The sequence below is a fragment of the Perissodus microlepis genome, chromosome 8, assembly GCF_051167445.1.
Source record: "Perissodus microlepis isolate ML-2025 ecotype Zambia chromosome 8, ASM5116744v1, whole genome shotgun sequence".
NCBI lineage: Eukaryota > Metazoa > Chordata > Actinopteri > Cichliformes > Cichlidae > Perissodus > Perissodus microlepis.
In genome coordinates this window covers 15,440,959-15,460,752 of record NC_140468.1, presented here as the reverse complement: position 1 = coordinate 15,460,752, position 19,794 = coordinate 15,440,959, and the positions used below count along the sequence as shown (strand labels likewise).

At 38.4% G+C, this 19,794-nt stretch overlaps 1 protein-coding gene across 3 annotated transcripts; it reads left to right on the top strand.

The window, feature by feature from the left end:
* The first annotated feature begins 5,704 nt into the window (after nt 1–5,704).
* slc4a1b (solute carrier family 4 member 1b (Diego blood group)) lies at nt 5,705–19,241 on the top strand. Of its 3 annotated transcripts, none has more exons than XM_084937729.1 (18): nt 5,705–5,806; nt 7,856–7,902; nt 11,066–11,234; nt 11,659–11,794; nt 12,621–12,690; nt 12,817–12,859; nt 13,736–13,920; nt 14,564–14,768; nt 14,913–15,116; nt 15,205–15,353; nt 15,483–15,677; nt 16,111–16,359; nt 16,495–16,584; nt 17,107–17,273; nt 17,371–17,612; nt 17,734–17,903; nt 18,278–18,451; nt 18,544–19,241. In XM_084937729.1, exons 3-18 carry the CDS (start codon nt 11,078–11,080, stop codon nt 18,622–18,624), a joined length of 2,517 nt encoding a protein of 838 aa, XP_084793855.1. In that variant the 5' UTR covers nt 5,705–5,806; nt 7,856–7,902; nt 11,066–11,077; the 3' UTR covers nt 18,625–19,241. The 3 variants fall into 3 exon arrangements, with proteins under 3 accessions (XP_084793855.1, XP_084793856.1, XP_084793854.1); XM_084937730.1 differs by having other exon boundaries at nt 11,063–11,234; XM_084937728.1 differs by lacking the exons at nt 5,705–5,806; nt 7,856–7,902 and having other exon boundaries at nt 11,042–11,234.
* The last annotated feature ends 553 nt before the right edge of the window (nt 19,242–19,794 follow it).

Below are 19,794 nucleotides of genomic sequence, written 5' to 3'. Positions count from 1 at the left end.
TGAGTTCGTGGAGTGGAAATTTACAGAGAGGATGAGGGGCTTTTTTGTATAAAAGCGAGAGCCCCCGAGGGTTCGGGGCAGTTTGTCTTTTGTTGTCGAGGAACACTTTGCTTTTTGTCTATGCTTTTTTTATAAGTTCATCTTTTCAATATTTTAACCTGTGACTGAACCTCCATGTCCAGAGGGAATTTTTTGTTGTTGTTTTTTGGGGAGTTGGATATAGAGATCATTTAAAAATATTGAGCAGAATGTAAATCCTCAGTTGAGTTCCTCAGAAATCCTCAGTTATGCAGATATTTTTAAAAGAAAGTGTGCCCTGACTTGTATACCATTAACATTGCAGTTTGGGGTCTTTGTTTTAAATGTAGCCAAACAAATCTGCTTGTTTGATTATGTAATCCACTTCATGGTTTTGGAAGAAAAAAATATATCCAGATGTCCAATGTGTCACCAATTTAAACTTTAAATGTAGCATCCCTGGGTGATGGTTAACCAAAGTTAACTAGTAACTACTCAAGTCAAAGTTTGCCAGGTAACATAATCTATATGTATGTAATATAATTTAATCTGCAATTCACACATCTGAATTTACAGTAGTGGTTCCAGTCGCTACAATTATACATGAGGAAGGTTCAAAGAATCTCCTGTTTTAAAGATTTCTGCTTAAATGTGCTTAGTGATATGTACACAGAGAAATGAGTTCTGGTTGCACATGAACCTGAAGAACCTCAGCGATTTTATCACAGTCACTTTCAATAATCCTTTAAAGAATGCTGCCCCCTGCTGTGCTAAAGATGATTATTCTCCATGGGACTGCTCCCATTCAGTGGAGTCAGTTTTAACTTTAAGGAAGTGTTCCTGAAGTATTAAAGCACTTGCCATACATATAATCCAGTTTATTATTACCCCTCATAAAAGGCTGATGATGTATTGTTGTCCCGCCGGGTGAGCAGGTGGGCAACGTAGGAGTTTGAAATTGATACCATTAGTGTATCTACTAAAAATTGCAGTGACCTCAAGTCCCCTCAAGTTGTGCTCATTGACAAAAACTAATTTGGACTGATGGCAACGTGCTAGCAGTCTGTCTGCATTTATAAATAAGACAGCATTTATCGTTATTATTGTCATTTTTATTTTATGTAGATGCACGGAGCCTGCTGTCCTATTTGTACCTGTGTGACTGAGCCATTAGCTTGCTCTGCATTAGGAAGTCCAGTGTTGGATGGTTTCACAGATGAATTAATTCAACAGTGCAGTGGCACGCTGTTTAGCACTGTTGATTGTTTGCTTGGGTCATCCCCGGGTACTCTGGTTTCCTCCCACAGTCCAAAGACATGCAGTTAGTGGGGATAAGTTAATTGGAAACACTAAATTGCCCATAGGTGTGAATGTGAGCACGAATGGTTGTCTATGTGTTAGCCCTGTGACAGACTGGGGCGACCGGTCCAGGGTGTACCCTGCCTCTCGCCCTAAGACAGCTGGGTAGCCACCATCATGTCACCTATTGATTTCTGAACTCTGAAGTGTTATGGTAACAGATAAAACTACTGTATATATAATAATATTTATGGAATGAATTTATTCAGCTGTACCATGATCTGGATGCTGGCATGCTGCCAAACACACAGTAAGGATTTCCCTCCCTGAGTTTGTTTAGCATAGTCTCAGTTGCCCTGCACACATACCAAGCATATTAGTGCCAGCTGTAGCAACTGGGCTGAAATCACTTCTGCTGGTATTGAATTGCTGATTTGTTGAATTTTTAAATGGGATTTTGCTACCAGAATTTTTGCACCATTTCTGTATCTATTTGCACGTCAAAGTGCATTGTTTGGTCATTGTTTTACAAACCTCAAATAGGACAGAAAGAGTAGAAGACCATCTGGGACTCCACCAACTGCTCTTACAACTGAAGAAACTTCTCGGATGAGAGATGAAAAGTCTTCAAGAAACTTTAAAAAGTCCAGATGCTTTTCTTTCCAAGCTCCTTAGAGTACGATGACCTGAGAGCCTCCACAGTCCTATAACCAGCCCGACTGGTAGTCAGTGTGGGCCAAAGTAGCTTAGCCCCGGTTAGCGCTCCCTTGGCTGGTCCTCCCAAGCAGCCAGGAAATCAGGCTGCATTGGGTGACCTCCAGTACTCCACCAACCTTAACGAGGAAACTTTTTGGGGAAACCTGGTCTTGTTAGGAGATGTTAGATAGAGAAGCTCTCTTTTTTCCTGAAATCTGGCTGAATTTATTAAACACCCCAAAACGTGACTATCCAGACTTGGGACCAGTTGCAATCTTATATGTTTCTCTGCATTTTTTTATCCCACAGAAATCGATTATATCTTATTAATATTGTAGCATCTGCACTGCGTATGACCCTGGATTCTGTGTTTTCTCTGAAAAAGAAGGCAGTACATTACAGATGCTTGATTGCTTGACTCCCTGGTAACTCACAAACTTTCACCTTGAAGTAGATAATGCATAAGCTGAAGAAGAATTGGTGTTACACTTTTGGCCTAAAAAAATAGTTTGTTATTCTACAAAAGCCCTCAGTAAAGCTAGGACATCTTACTATTCGTGACAAATTAACTTCAGCACTATAGCCAGGCTGAGAAAAAGTCCAATTTTTAATGAGCCAAGTATTCTGTTAACCTTAACTAGCAATGACTTTAGGAATTTCTTCACAGATGAAACTGTAATAATTAGAGAAAAAATTATTTACAGCTATCCCACAGATGTGCCTTAAAGTACAGCAACTTTAATAACTGATATTTGATTGATGTTTACTTGGACCCCTTCGCTTCAGCCTCTCTGAGTTAATGTCTTCATCTAAACCCTAGGTCACCAATAGACAGAGTGCGGGCTGGATCCGCATCTAGATGCCATTCTGACAGATCTATTACTAGATTTTGATGGACTGTTTCTAATTTACTCTGCACAACGTTTCTTGTATTTACGGTAAGGTTATTTTAATCTGTGCAGCCTTTTCCTTTGTCTTTGGTGGTCAATGTATATACAAAGGCAACACACAGACGAGTCGCATGCTTTGTAACTCATCCCACATAACATTACTTAGCAAATCAAATGCTTTATTCAGGGCGTGTGTGAAAACAGAAAACTCATGGGGGAAACACATAGGGAAAAAATAATATTCAAAGTTGAGATGGTTTACATGTGAAAAATGGAAGAAGAAGAAATGGGGTGATTCAAACAACACCTTTATTAAAATTAAGCAAATCTAAAATCCAAGCCTTATTTTACTGGAAATGAGAAAATAAATAATTTTTAAAAATTATTTTCTTACTACGTGAAAATGAATAATAAACATTGTTGAAATACTATTGAATTGTAATTTATTTCAATTACTTGAGAGCCAGATGTTGACTGTACTGTGGTAGCACTGTGCTCCACTTGCTTGAATCATATCAATCTTATGAATTCCAATTTTTGCATGTAAATGGTGAATCTTTCTCACACACAAAGGTTTGTCATGGAGTTCCACAGGGTTCCATGCTGGGAACAATACTTTTCACATTATTCACCCTCTATCAGGCCGGTTGCGGCAGATTGCTCCTTCCCTGAGCCTAGTTCTGACAAAGGTTTCTTCCTGTTAAAAGGGAGTTTTTCCTTCCTACTGTTGCCAAGTGCTTGCTCATAAGAGATTGTGTGATTGCTGAGTTTATTTCTAATCAAAGCTTGTTCTGTTATGAATTGGTACTATATAAATAAAATTTAATTAAACTGTACTGATTGAACACTAGCTGCATTAGTTGGCTACCTTTCATTCATAAACGAGATATTTACATGAGGGTAAAAAACTCCCTTTGTGTGTCCTTCGCAACCGACAACTACTTTCAGCTACTCCCTTATTTCCCAGGGGTTGCAATGGCAGATGATACCACATGTTGATTTTTTTTTTCCAAATGCCCTTCCTGACACAACCGTTCCATTTATCCGGGCTCGGGACCAGCAATGAAAATTATGACCTCTGAGGCTGGGCTTGTGTCTCCTTCTGGTCTTGAACTGGGTGTTTTCCACCTATAAGGCAAATGTGTTAACCACAACACTACAGAAAAGGCTAAAAAAAAAAAAACAGTCTCTGCTTTGTAATTTAATATTGCATGAAAACTCAGAAGCCTGTGCTGGCTTCAACTGTCTGATGTTTAGTGTATACATGTATTAATGTCTATCAAGTATTCACACCGATGCCTTTCTTGGAGACTGATGTCACTGCTAAACATTTCTTGGAGGAATGAAATGTTATGTTAATGGATATAATGAAGGATATCAGCCAGGTTGCATTTACACTTTCATACAAAGTATGACACATTTGTGCAGATGAAACTGCTTAACAGCACATAAATGCAACCATAATAACAATAATAATCCAATAATGCTATATAGTAGTATACATTGCTAATTCCTAGTTTTCTTGCTTTTGCAAAGAGTAATTTGATAGATTTACATCCATATTGTTTTTTAGAATTACATTAGGAGATTGCTGTTGTTGCAGAATTTCACTTTAGTGAATGTCAGTTTTGCTTGATGCATGAAACAGAAAAGATCATTATTATTATTATTTTGCTTATAGTTGATAGATTCTTTATACTTGTAATGGGAGATAGATCAGAGGATTTGGGATGCAGATGCCTCTGAGCTTCTGTTCAGGACAAACACATGCAGACACTATTAAATATATCAGCGTGCAGAGAAACAATGCTTTCAGATTTGCATATAGGAAGAGGACTTCTCGTATTTCGTCACTCATGTTAGTGAATGACAACCCAGTGTCAAGAAAAAAATAGTTTCAAGGAGATTCCAGACAGTTACATAATGAGGTACAGTGACAGAAACAAGATGCAGGATGATAACATTTACCGTCAACAGAAGGTATGCAAATATTTTTTTTCTTTACATTAAAGTTTATTAAATACAGCACACCTCTGTTATGATCTGCTTTACAACTTGATTATTATGTTATTAAAAAACTAACAAGCATAAGCTTCCAGGAATTGCCCTGTGCAGAACCACTCATTTTTTACATAATCCAGCCGAGTCATTAAAGTGAGCTCAAGAAACATAAATCTTTCAAAAAGCAGAAAGTTGCATTACAGGAAATGTAATATCACACTTTTTAAAGATTAAAACAATTTGGGGAATAAGAATTAGTCTCTAATGACTTCTTAAAATCACCCTCTAATGACTAGAAGAGTTAAATGTCACCTAATGAGTGGAATTGTTTTGAATTTGTTGTTTGTGTGTCTAGTTCAGAAGAAAAGTCAGCCCAAAATGACAGTCGGGCAGCAGTTTCCGCTATATATGCAATCACAAATGTGATTAATAGACCTCAGTTTTATGCTGATCGTCTTAAGGTGGGAGGAAGAAAAGCAGATGAGAGCCAGCTTTAAGCAAATGTTTTACTCCAGTAAGACTGAAGGTGACCAGGCCCAGCAGAGAAGTCTAAGCCCTTGTTGTCCTCTAAACACAGACATTAAAAATTATAAGATGTGGGCTGGATAATGACACAGTTTGACTAGTTTTCTTCCATACCAAACCACTGTATTCACTATCAATATTATGGGTGAGACCGGAACACATTGCTCTGCTGGATTTGCGCTTCGAGAGAATTAGAGTGCACGTGTCCATGTGTGTGTGCATGCATGTATTAGTCCCACCCATTATCGAGAAGCATGCACACACACATCGGCACCGAAGAAGCTTTAAATAGGTGGTGCGTATGAAGTCACAATTTTTTTGCCATTCTGGGGTCAGTCACTTGCCACTGCTGTCAGTTTAAGCAGTGCCTGCAGGAGGTAAGTGTCAGCTTTTCTGCTACAGCTATGAATGGTATTTGTCCAAAAATTAAGTTAAGCTGTTACTTTAAAGCATGAAAATATGGGAATGGAGCACTTCATTGAAGTTGCACACTTAATGTTGTTGTGATGTGTGTTAGAGTCACTGCTGCAGTGGAATAATCTTTATTGGTTAATTGAAGACATTTAACAGTCATTGCAATACAGAATATGGCAATATCAGTCATGTTGTGTAAAACAACAACTCACTTTTTATTGAATACATGCCCAGATGATTAAGTATGCACAAACAATAAGATAAGAATGCTTTTCTCATCTGCAATTTTAATGATCCTTGAGACACTTGCAAAGATGCAGGTTTTATTTTGCAAAAAAATGGTGCAGCAATTTATATAAAAATAAATGGAGATACTATATATAAAGCCAAAACAGAAATATATGATTCCAGAGTTTGAGAGTGTATAATTGGTATGACCATATTTATTCGTCAGCACAGCCTGAACACTCTTAGAGAAGCGTTCTTGTCATTTCTTTGAGTAGTCTCCAGGAATAGTTCTCCAGGTTTATAATGGACATTTAAGGCTCTTCTTTAGATGTCTTTATCAAGATGATCCCACACTGCTTCATCTTTAGCTTCAGACTCTTGGGAGGCCAATCCATGACTGGTAGTGTACCACTATGTGTGTTTTCTATCCAGGTATGCTTTTAATGCATTGGCAGGCAGTGTGTTTGTGTCATTGTCATGCTAAAAACATGAAGCTGCTGCCAATCAAAATGGAACATTTCTGCTTTTATAATTTCATCAATTTTGACAAGAGCTCAACACCACTGGCTGAAATGTAGCAGCAAACCATGACAGAGGCTCCACTGTGTTTTGCAGATGCTGTGGACACTCACTGCTTTATCTAGCTCCTGAACTTCTCTGTACATTCTTAAAATGATTTGAACAAAAGAATATTGTATGTGGATTCATCATTGCATAGATAGGGCATGACTTTTCAATACTGTTCATCTGCTGTAGGTTTTTTTTAGTCTTTTTTTTTGTCTTCCGTGTGTCCAGTTTCTTTAAGGGCACACTGTACACCATGCCAAGATATGGGAATAACCGTTTTGGTGCCAAAATACAATTTTAGTTCTGTCAGACTGCATTATCTTTGGATTTTTTTTTATTTTATTAATTTTTTTTGTAGATTTAGGAAATTGGAGGAAATTTCATGTTTTTTGCAACAGGCCACCGGTAACAAAACGCCTAAAGACACAATTTCATATTGGTTCTTTGCTAAGTTTTCTGTTATGTGTAGACACAACACGGGTTCATTCCATGAGTCAGTTGCCTTTTTTGTGCTTGGATGATTCATCGGTCAGTGTTAATGGCTTTACAAAGAAAGAAATTGTCAGGTTCAAGGACTTTACTGCAAATAGGTGAAAAAGTAGCCGATGCCCAAAGAAAAACTTTAAAAGACCTTCAGAAATCCCGACAAGCTATCGCTCAAGACCAATTTCAAAAATTTATAAGAAAGTCTGGCAACTTGGAAGCAAAATTAAAAAAAAACAAAAAACAAGAGGAGTGACTCATGACTTTCACAGAATACTGTATATTTGCAGAAAAATGCACCTGTTATGCACCCTGCGCCTACAGCTACCCATATAACATTTGCTCCTTGTACATATAAAGAATCTGCACATAAACACTTAATGATTCACATATATGCACGCACATACACACAAGGTTGAACAGGTGATACTACACTTTGATTCAGCCTCATACTTATCTTAACTACTACCTCTGCCTCTGTAACCCTACTGTTACAGCCAGACCTTAAACTTGACTGTCTTCACTGTTAAATGCATTGATTTACATTCTGGTGACTAGCATTTTGTCCTCAAAAGAAAGGAGAGGATGCACAATGTTACTTATTTAGCACACCACATATTTTGTTTTATAAGTACACACCCATGCACTTTAGACACTGTCTAGTCAGGCTAAGCTGAATTCTGCCCTTTTGCTCAGTTCTGTTTTGTAAATAATGTATTTTCCGTCTGTTCCAGCTGCCTAGAACCGAAACATCGACAGTAACCTCATTACAAAGTGTCAGGTAAGGGTCACCCCCCCACACACACACACACACACACACACTGTATACCCACTCTAGATGCTCGACATGTATTGACACTCGAAACATGGGTGTCCAGTTGTGTACACACCGGAAACTCACTTTGACTCAGAGGTCTGGAGCCTGGCGGTTGTTGAGGTGAGAAAACCGTGTTTACCTTTTAGACATGAAAGTGTCAGCTGGACATCACCTTCCCACATTTTCATGATCCGTGTCCACTTTGGTGATTATAGAAGTCAGAGCAGCTTCCCTCGCAATATTAAAATAAAAAAATAAAAATCGGGCAAAAAGCTGTAAAGCCTTTATGTCTTTACTCAGCTGAGTAACAGTGTGATTTATCAAGACAAAACAAGGTGTTGTTCTATTTAGGATTATCATTCAGTAGAACTTCTGTGTTTGATTAAAGAATACTGCAGTATACTTCAATACCACAGAGCGCAGGTGGTTGCAGGACTTGACTGAAGTTATTGCACTAAGTAAATCTCATCAACCAAAAGACGCACAGTCAGAGCTGCACCATCCAAAAGCATGCTGTAGCTTTATTTTAAGAGCATGTATGTCCAAAATACATATCACATAATTTTTTTATTTTATGCATTTAATACCAATACAAAGTCCAGAGCAAAACTTTGTGAATGTAGGCCAAAGAGCACAACACAGAAAAAGCCTGCAAAGGGGATTTCACTGTAGAAACCAACATCATTGACTCTATTTGATATAATACAAGCCTGTTGATCTTTGGTTTTGTTACCTTAAGGTAAATCAAAATTTGGTTGCTTGGTTATGGTCAACATTCAAAGCTTGAGTACAGATCTGGGCCGTTGGGTCTTTTTCTAGTAAACGTGTAAGAATTCTAGACTATGTTTGCAAGAATAAACTTGTTCTGTGAAAATGTTAGGGTTGTTCTTCTTAAAATAATCTAGTTCTGCATCATTTTAAGACACTGATATGTTTACAGTGGATTGTTTCTTTGTTTTCGATCAGTTAGCCAGAATCTTCCTAAGAATAGCAGCTCTTGCTAGATTTGAAATGTCGCGATACACAACATAACTCCTAAGCAATGTTCCCTCTAATTTTTCATGTGTCTGAGCGAACACACAAACTCCCTGAGCAGACACTTGGACCACTGTGAGCAACAGCAGACGTGAGCACTGTGGTCACGCCAGCATCGAATCCATCCAAGTTATATGGTTTATTAAAATAATCAAATTACAGCATTTACATTTATGTTAGACTACTTTTAATTAACTGCTTTAGCCCACTTACAATGAAATTTAAAAAAAAAATCTTGTTCATGACCTGTGTAGTATTTTTTTTATAAAGCTCTGACTTGTATTATGAGTATGAGTCTGTGGTCTGGGAGAGAGTCCTGTAACTGTACTGCAAAATACAGTATATAATGACCAATGTTGGGCAATTAATTATATAGTTGCTTCTTCAAAAAAGTTACTGAGTTATGCAAACAACAACGTTTTTTGCAGCTGTTTACCTAAAAATGCAGCCAAGGCGTTTTTTTTAAATAAACATTTCAAACTATTTACAGAACAATCAGCTGTTCTGCATCAAATTTGATGCCACACAAATTATTTGTGCCACTCCAAAAAATAATTTCTGTCCACTATGAGATAAAGGAGAACAACAGCCTGATACCTGCAGGCCTGGCAGCAGGAGATGTATCACTCCTGTAACAGCTGTAACAGTCAGCAGTCGCCTCATTGTTCTGACACACACAACAAAACTATTGACTACACTACACACTAACTACACACTAACGTTTTCCTTAAAAAACGCCATTTTACCGTTTCTTCCCGCAGTAAATATAAACAACGATAGTATTCAGGAAGAAAACCAAACATTGCATATATTTTTATCATAACTCTGGTTTTACGTGGCCTATCAACACAATTTAAAAACTTATATAAAGTCCACACTTTTTCTGTCAGTTGTTCCGTCTGTCCTGCTCACATCTCCAATGGTTGTACACGTCATTAACGTGGCTTCACTCCACATCAGCCACGCCGCTTTGCTAGCTAAAACACCGGTGTCGGCACACAAGGACACTGTCATAGCCTGTCAACGACGTTGATTAGCTGCGTATATACGAATGTGAATCGCATTATTGGCTGGACTATGGGATAAGGTGGCATCGTTCTAATCCCATAGGGGAGCAGCCAGTCACTTACTGACTAACACTGCAAAACAGAATTGTTAAAGTTTTAATTTTAATTTCAATTCAGGTTAGATTTTTTTTTTTGTGCGCAATGCAGATTTTCTGTGCGCAGAGACCGTGCCAGCAGTGCGCAATTGCGCACGCGCGCAGCTTGGAGGGAACATTGCTCCTAAGCCTTCTGAACCTACGCCCATGTATGTGCAATGACCTTAGTTAGACCTTTGCTTACTGCTATATTGCTCTTTTAACTACACTATTCATTGATGCAGTAACAGTAAGTAAAACATTAACTCAACCAAATTAAAATAAATAATGATGATGATGTTGAAATTAGCCTTCTTACAGTGGCAGTCACTGGAAAACAACACTCATAATGTCTTTAATGTTTTTGTTTTGTAATGAAGCATGACCAGGATTTATCTGATTCTGCCTGAAGAGAGTAAAGCACACTTGGGAATCATATGGCATGAAAAATATCGTTTTCTTAACCTTGAAGTAAAATTTGCAGATAAAGGTTTTTTATTATTTATTCATTTTGGTTTGTTTAAAATCATTTTTGGAACTGTATGTAAAGTCAAAAAATGAATGAGGTAAGATTTTAAAATCTGGAATTAAAAAAGGCAAGCAGTAACAAGTCATAGTAGCTGGAAACAATCACCTCAGATAAACCATCTTTTATTTATTTTTTTTACTATTACTATTTGCTACAAAAAGACATGTCCTAAATTTGTAGACGACTTTAAATGTAAGAGATTACTGAAACCACAGTTGTGCAGTTGTAGGCCTACGCCTCATGCTCACATGTTGCACTGCAAGAAGGGGGGTGGGGGTGAGGGAGTGGGGGTGGTGAGCAGCTCTATATCATCCACCTGCCCTGTCTAAAATTCACTTGTTGCCTCACAAACACAAATTATCCTTGCACCTTTGTCCTGTGCTTATGTGAGTGAGCTTATGTTTCTCTCTGTCTACAAGAAGCTGAAGGAACAAATGAAGGACCAGGAGCAGCAGGGCTACTGGCAGGAGAAGGGCCGATGGGTGGGTTACGAGGAGAGCTTTGACCCTCAAGCGCAGGTGTGGGTGCCCACTCCCATCTCTTGCCTCACCTTCAGGAGCCTTATCCAGCTCAGACGCACCATGAGCCCAGGTCAGTGAGCAAAGCATGAGCATTTACAGGTTTTTTTTACACTATTTATAATTATTTTCAATTTTCTGAAGCACTTTACTTATATAGGATTTAAAGGTACTGATATTTTATGTAAATCCATGCTGTGTCACACTCCTCCCTGTTACAGTGTGATCAAAGGAAAACTGTGCTGCAGTCTATACTTATATTCCAGTTTATTAAATGCTTTGCTGATTTAGATTGTTGTTGCAAAATATCATTATCAAAAAAGCTATTTTAGATTAGCATCTGTAAAATTCAGTTTTCGCCAACCTGACACATATAGCTTTAGTTCTAGTGCTTCTTTAGTGGCTTTTACTTCTAAAGTCCCTTCTTAAACCACAGCAGCAGTTCTTTCCCTTTTATTGAACATGACCACATATTTTTCTAAATTGTGTTTGCCAAGGTGTGACCATTTTAGACTGTGAGGAGAAGACCCTGGATACCATCACAGAGAAGATGGTCAGTGAGATGGTTAACAAGAAGGAAATCAGGTCAGGAGATCGGGAAGGAGTGCTGAACTCTCTGCTGCAAAACCGCAGGTATCGTCTGAGACACCATCCACAAATACAAACACAAATACAAATGAAATACACTCAGGCATTCAGCCGGCTATTATCCAAGACTCCAAAAGGAAAAGACTGCATTAGCTTGCTCAGAGTGGTTGACGCTATTGTAGCTATTGTGGAATCCAAACTATAATTATGCATCATCATCCCTGACCATCAAACCCTTTTGTCTGCCTGTTGAATCCTTTATTATACACAGACAATGGACACTGTCATAACTGTTTTGTTCTGTGCAGTCTGAGAGTTAAATCACAAAGATAACAAAATAAGCATAACAAACCCTCTGATTGTGAGAACACCCACTGGGTAACAAGTCAGAAAGCTTGTGGTCCCAACCTCAAAATAGGTCTGGACCATAGCTTTATTCATTTAAAGCTATGGATTGTTGTTTTTATACTTTGATATTTTTTGTGCAGAATAAACAAAATACAATGTGAAAAAAAACATTCTTGATATCCATAAGTTAACACAGTTAGGTTATTATGTCAAAATTTCAACTTAAGGGCTCATTTATTACATTTCTAGCAATTTCTCTTAAAGTTTTTAAAATAGTGAAGAGGTAATTTTGTGCATTTGAAAACTCCTGTTTTTTCTAAATAAACTTAACAATATTACAAAAAAAGTTTCAATCAAATATGACATTTTTACCACTTTTCAGTCTTGTTTTCTTTTCTCTTTTTTGTAAACTATTCACTGAACAGAGAACTACCAATGAATAGTTTAGTGTTTGTAGTTTGCCGCTGTAGTTTCAGTTATGGGTCACAGAAACAATGACAGTGACGTGCTGCTCTCATTTCAGCCAAACAACTGACCCAGAAAGCCAAATGTTGACTGGGACTGACCTGCAAAAGTTTTCTGTCAAGGAGAGAGTAAGTTGTCCCACTGGTATTATCATTTATTTAAGCATAACTGACAATAGCAGCATGTTTAAAAGTTGGTTCTGATGCACAAAGTCTTGAATAGAAAAGTCTTTTTTCCTTTCTGCCTTACCTTAGACTGATGAATCTGAGCGTGTTGAGGCCTCCATGGTACTAGTGGGTAAGCTGCTTTTTTCATGTTCGATGTGGAGTACAGTGTTGGTGTTTACTTTCTGATTGCTGCACACGTGTACCTAATGCAAAAAGTGTCAAATTACAACAACAGCAACCTCAAGGCGCTTTATACTGTAAGGTAAAGACACAACAATATTAGAGAGAAATCCACAAAAATCAGACAAACACCTATGAGCAAGCACCTGGCAAGAGTGAGAAGGAAGAACTCTCTTTTAAGAGGGAGGAACCTCCGGCACAACCAAGCAGTTAATGCACACATGCATAGACTGTGACCTTTGGCCCGCCCCCATAGTTCAGTATCCCTGGAAGTGACATTGTGGATGGTAAACAAAAGGATAAAGAAATGGTATTCTGAATGGCAGGTTCAGCTTTAAAGCTTTTCCAGATGGTTTCCTTGATAGGACCAAGGTTATTTGAGTTGATCTGAACTAAGTTACCACCATAGTACATTGAGTCTCAAGCACACAGCTGATGTAGAGAGCCTTCCTCCCCCACACCAAAGGAAAAGCATGCTGGATGGCTTTCAGCTGAGAATCTAAAATGAAAAGAAAAAAAACTTTCAACAGCGAATAAGTACATGGGTGGCTTTAGCTTGCAGGCAGTTAGATTGTGTGGGAGTATATGGTTAAGTACACTTTTGGTGTATTTTATGACCATGCAGCATCTCTGAGGTTCTTCTGGAGAATATTCTGGGCCTTAGTATAAACATAAATGTGAATAAAGAAAATGGATTTGTCCATAAGAATATAAGAAATGTGAAAAATGTCCTGTTAAGGTACATTTAGAACAGATGAAAAAAAAAATCTGTGATTAATATGCAGTTAAACGCAAGTTAACTAATGCAGGGTCCTCTTTTGACCAGGAACCCTGGATATTCTGGAGAAGCCCACAGCTGTCTTTGTGCGTCTGAAGGAAGCAGTAGCACTGGACTCAGCGTTGGAGGCCCCAGAGCCTGTACGCTTTGTCTTTCTTCTGATTGGCCCCAGCAGCAGTGACATGGACTACTATGAGACTGGGCGTGCTATGGCAGCACTAATGGCTAATAAAGTGAGTTGACTGAGGCTTTTAAAAGACAAAAAATACTACTCATTGCAAAAACAGCATTCAAGTCTTCGCTCTCTGTTCAGGCTCTTTCAGCAAAAGAGAAAGTAGCAAGGGTTAAGGTGGCTTAACGGTGACATTACTGAGAAGAAAGCAGAAAGCTTAAGAAATATTTTTCCTCTTTTGTGACTTTTTTTTTACTCACATTTGTGCTCTAAAGCAATTTAATTCCAATCTATGTTTTTTTGTTGCAACTGTAACAGGCAATTACCAGTGGTATCATTTTTCAGGAAATGTGTTACTCCGTCACATCAAAGGACATCGACAGTTATCTTTTTTTCTGTAATTATACCAAGGCACATCCAGAGGCAATTGCCTATGGATGGCTTTATCTTGTTTTAGATTGTTTCCACTGCCCCCAAGTGGCAAAAGGAGTTATTGCAGGTTGCAAGTCCACGTTCAAAATGCAATTTAAATGAGCCAAAACTAAATAAAGTTAATTGAACAAAGGTTTTAATATTTTTTTTCTATTTATTGATCATTCCATAAAAATAATATTAGATTAACAGTTTCTATTGAAAATTTCATTTTTAAGAAAGAATCCTGCAATCTTCAGATTTCATATCTGTCTCTGCTCAATCTGTGCTAGGTGTTTAATCAGACAGCGCTTCAGGCAAAGAGTGCTCGAGAGCTGATCAATGCTGTGTCCAAGTTCATGGACTGCAGCATCGTGATCCCACCCACCGAGATCAAGAGTGAGGCGATGCTCAGCTCAGTCATCAACTTTCAAAAGAAACTGCTACAGGACAAACTGCAAAGCTATGACCTCGTCAACAACGCCAAAGTTTGCAGTGGTGAGTCATACGCATTTACCATGTTGGCTGACATTTTAACTAATAAGATAAACAGATTATTTGTTTGCCAGCTTTTAGTTTCTTATTTGGATAACTATTTGGGATCTGATAGTGGATTAAGCTCAGATTTCACATTTTCCCCAGATTCAATCGTTTCCAGACCTCCTATTGAAGATCCCCTTTCTCGTACTGGTCGACCGTTTGGGGGGATGATTCGAGACATAAAAAGGCGCTACCAGTACTACAAGAGTGACATCACCGATGCTCTAAACGCACAGGTCCTTGCTGCCATCATTTTCATCTACTTTGCTGCCCTGTCTCCTGCCATCACATTTGGAGGCCTCCTGGGTGTGTATGACTGTGGTACCATTTTTTTTTTCTTCTGTTTTTTGTATTTTTGGAGATCCTATAAATTGTTTTTTATCTTTGCCTGTAGCTTATAAGGTGGACAACATGATGGGTGTGCCAGAGCTCCTCATTTCCACCAGCATTCAGGGAATTATATTCTGCTTTGTTGCCGCGCAGCCCGTCCTGGTTATTGGGTTTTCTGGTCCACTGTTGGTATTTGAGGAGGCCTTCTATGCAGTGAGTTAAAAAACCTTTTTATTAACCCTAACAAACATTACAACTCCATTATTGTCTTTTTTTAATTCAATTAATATTTTTTCATTCATAAATACTAAATTCAAATCATCATTCATTTCCATCATTCAGTTCTGCAAGTCCCAGGGCATTGAGTATATTGTTGGGAGAGTTTGGGTGGGAGCGTGGCTGGTCGTCATTGTGGTGATCATTGTGGCCCTTGAGGGCAGCTTCCTGGTTCGCTTCATTTCACGATTCACCCAGGAAATCTTCTCCATCCTCATCTCCCTCATTTTCATCTATGAAACTTTTGCCAAACTCGGGAGGGTAAACAATCTTTATTCATTACACACACACACACACACACACACACACACACACACACACACACACACCAATCAGCCACAATTTTAAAACTTCAAGCCAAATATTGCGCAAGTTACTCTCATTCCACAAAAATAGCTCTGACTTACCGGGGCAAAGAAACAAGACCTCTGGGGACCCTATGGTGTCTGGCACTGGGTGTTTGGCATCAGGTCCTTTTGGTCTTATTGGTTGTAGGCCTAGAGTATTGGATTTAACACATGACTTTTTACATCATTGGTGCAGTGCTGTTCAACTGATCTTTCAGTGGTTTTATTTATTGTGGCTAATAAGTGTGTGTCACATGTTGTAATAAAATCTGAAACATTTCTCATCTGCGATTTATTTGTTGAACATAAGCCGTCATTTTCACCTATGCTCTTTAACTTTTCTTTAGATCTTCAAGGCGCATCCACTAATTCTAAATTACGAACACGTGAATGCAAGTGCCGAATATCCCTGGCACCCAAAGGTCGAAGAGATTGTCATGTATGACAATTCTACCGGCAACAAAACTCTAATTGTCAACACCATCAAGCCATCTTACCCCAACACAGCCCTGCTCTCTATGTGCCTCATGATGGGCTGTTTCTTTATTGCTTACTTCCTGCGTCAGTTCAAGAACGGGACATTCCTTCCTGGAAAGGTGAGCTCATGCCCAGAAGGTTTCACTCCATTTATGAGGTCACCTTTACTTTAAAATAATAGGATTAAAAGAAACCAAATTAAATGAAATTAAATTCAAATAGTAGACTTGATGTCGGTGATGTGTGTTTAACAGATCAGGCGTTTGATCGGTGACTTCGGTGTTCCTATTGCCATTGTCCTCATGACTCTCGTGGACTACAACGTTCAGGATACGTACACTCAGGTTAGCGTGTGACTCCAAACTACAAAGGCACACTCATAAACATGAAGCAATAATTTTAAGTAAGTAAAATGCAACTAAATATATGAAAATCAAAGGTTTATTTGTTCAAATGATTCATCTTTAAGGAAAATAAGCTTGGTATAAACTCAATGTTTACCAATTAACTAAATTTAATTTGACCAGATTCCATTAAATTTAATGTTTACATTGTAACAAAATTACATGGAAAATTTAAAGTGGATTTAGGAAGCAGCTAGAACCATTAACTTTTTTATACATGTTGCAGTGTAACATATTTAATTTTAACTGCATACAAATTGCCATTTCTACACTAAATGCAGCATCCTAAAAAACCATCATCGTGTCTCTCATCACTTCCAAAGAGATCAATGGCCAGTGTAAAAAAGAAGAATTGCATGAAGACATACTTCTTAGAGTTTGGGTATCTGAATGTTGCTTGAAGACACATTTCTATCCCTTAACACTTTGGATTGAAAATGTTGTTGTTTTTTTTCTTTATAGAAACTAATCGTTCCCAGAGGTCTGACGGTGTCCAATCCTGAAAAAAGAGGCTGGCTCATCAATCCTTTCGGAGAGCACAAACCTTTCCCTGTGTGGCTGATGTTTGCTTCCTGCATCCCAGCCGTGCTTGTGTTTATTCTCATCTTTCTGGAGTCTCAGATCACAACGTGAGTCATCATAGCTCTTATTAGCTGACACGAACCATAGAAAAAGTGACAATTCATGACTTTAATGAGCGTCTCCCTTCTTTATGGCTCTAAACAGTCTGATAGTGAGTAAACCTGAGAGGAAGATGGTCAAAGGCTCCGGGTTTCACTTTGACTTGCTGGTTTTAGTTGGCATGGGAGGCCTCAGCGCGATATTCGGTGTGCCGTGGCTCAGCGCTGCCACAGTGCGGTCTGTCACACATGCCAACGCTCTCACTGTCATGAGCAAAGGACCAAAACCGGTGATAGAGAAAGTGATGGAGCAGAGAATAAGCGGCATTGTGGTGGCCTTGCTTGTTGGTAGGTGCTGTCTAATCACCCAGTCCTGACTACAAAAGCATTGCTAGACTTATACTTTGCATTTAAACTGATGTGTGTGTACAATCCTTTATCATTTATCTGAATGTATGCTTGTATCAAGGTCTGTCAGTTCTCATGGAGCCCATCCTAAAGATGATTCCCATGGCAGCCTTGTTTGGGATCTTCCTCTACATGGGAATCACGTCATTAAATGGCATTCAGCTGTGGGATCGTGTGCAGCTTCTTCTCATCCCAAAGAAATACCATCCTAATGAACCCTATGCTACCAGAGTAAGCATCTCATCACTGCATGATACATGAGGTCCATGGCGCTAGCATAAGCGGGGCAAACAGAAGGTCTCTCATGGGGAAAATAATGAAGTTGTGGTTTTGCAAGACTAAACACAATGAGATGTTACTGTGTTACCTATTATATTTATTAATTTTTACCCAGCTTGAGACTGTAGTGATAAAATCATGTTCTGTGTAACTGCTGGGAGGTATTTGCCAGATGCACATTTATATACCTAAGGCTATTTCTATGATTTCAGTTTTATTATGCTTTTAATTTGTCCTTGAACTCAGCATGTGTTGGCAGGTTTCCAAAGCTACTTAAAATCGTCAGTTACTTGTGTTTGGCTGACGTCTGTCTGTCTTGGTTACAGGTGAGCACAGGACGAATGCACCTGTACACGGCCATCCAGATTGTGTGTCTAGGAGTTTTGTGGCTTGTGAAATCCAGTCAGATGTCTCTGGCACTTCCCTTCGTTCTCATCCTCACCATTCCTCTGCGCATGCTTATGACCGGGCATCTCTTCACCGAACTGGAAATGAAATGCGTAAGCTGAACGCTGTGGAACGTTCAGACCTTTTTAGATGGTATGTGTGTTGCAATGTGTTTAAAACGGTTCTTTCTGTGCTTGTGTTTCAGTTGGATGCTGATGATGCCAAAGTGACATTTGAGGAGGAGCCTGGGAAGGACGTGTACTGTGAATCTCAGATGCCATTGTAGATGTTTTTCATGACAGACTTTTTTAATGAATGGATATTTATTTTATAAGTGGCTTAAGTTTTTTGTCTTAGCGCAAAAATACTTAAAATGTTGGGGGTTTTTCCACATACCTGTAAAACTGTTAAAGCCAACTGCTAAACTGTAAATTTAGCTGTTGTAAACTGCCACTCAGGTAAATCATTTGCATAACTGAACCTGGAAATATTCTCATTTACATGTTTTTACAAAAAAAGAGGAAAAAAGGGATGTGCAAGATGTCAGAGAAGCAATTCTACATGTGCCTTTTGTCCAGAAGCAGAGAGCTCAAAAGCTGAGTGTAAAATTGTAGGTATAAAAGCCATAAAAGTTTTTTTTTCCAAGCAACTGCACACTGAATGTAATAAATGGACGCTTAAGTTATTATCTAAGAGCTAAAATCTGTATGAATATTGTGTAATATATGATGATAAACGATGTGTATACACTGTTGCTGGAATGATAGAAGAGCTTATGCTGGAAAGAAAAAAGGAGTGTGTGGCAATACGAGGAGAGATATAATATTGTGTATAAAGTAATTATATTGTGTGTTCGGCTTTCTTCTTTTCATATCTCTGTAATTAAAAAACTATCTTCTGTAAAAAAACAAAAAACAAAACTCTCCGCTTTCATTTTTACTAAGTGTTATTAACTTTTGCTGGAGACAGTTCTCTTTAGATTCTCTGAATTCCGGATAAACACTTTGTCCGAGACACCAGAAAAGGAGGCGTCGCCAATTCTCCAAGTACTGCTGTGTATTAATATTTATTTATATTAGTGTTAGCGGCTCAGGTTTCGGAAATGGGATGTTTGTGTTTTAGCTGTAGCGGAAGGAGACACAACCCCAATTCAAGAAAATCGGAAATTGTGTAAAATGTAACTGAAAAACAGAATGCAGTGATTTGCAAATCTTATTAGTGGTACTAAGAAGAAACAGCTGAAATAACATTTTGTAGTTTATTTGATTTATAAGCTACAAAATGGTTTAGGGTAACTAATTTTTTGTGATCGTATAAAATGACAAAAAAAAGAGTTCCCATTAATTTACCGTCTGATCAACAATCTACCAGTTAAAGGCAGTGTTGCGCCAATTTGTGCAATTATTCGTGAAGACGACGAAGAAGAAGGGCGGGGAAACCCGTAGAAGAAGAAGAA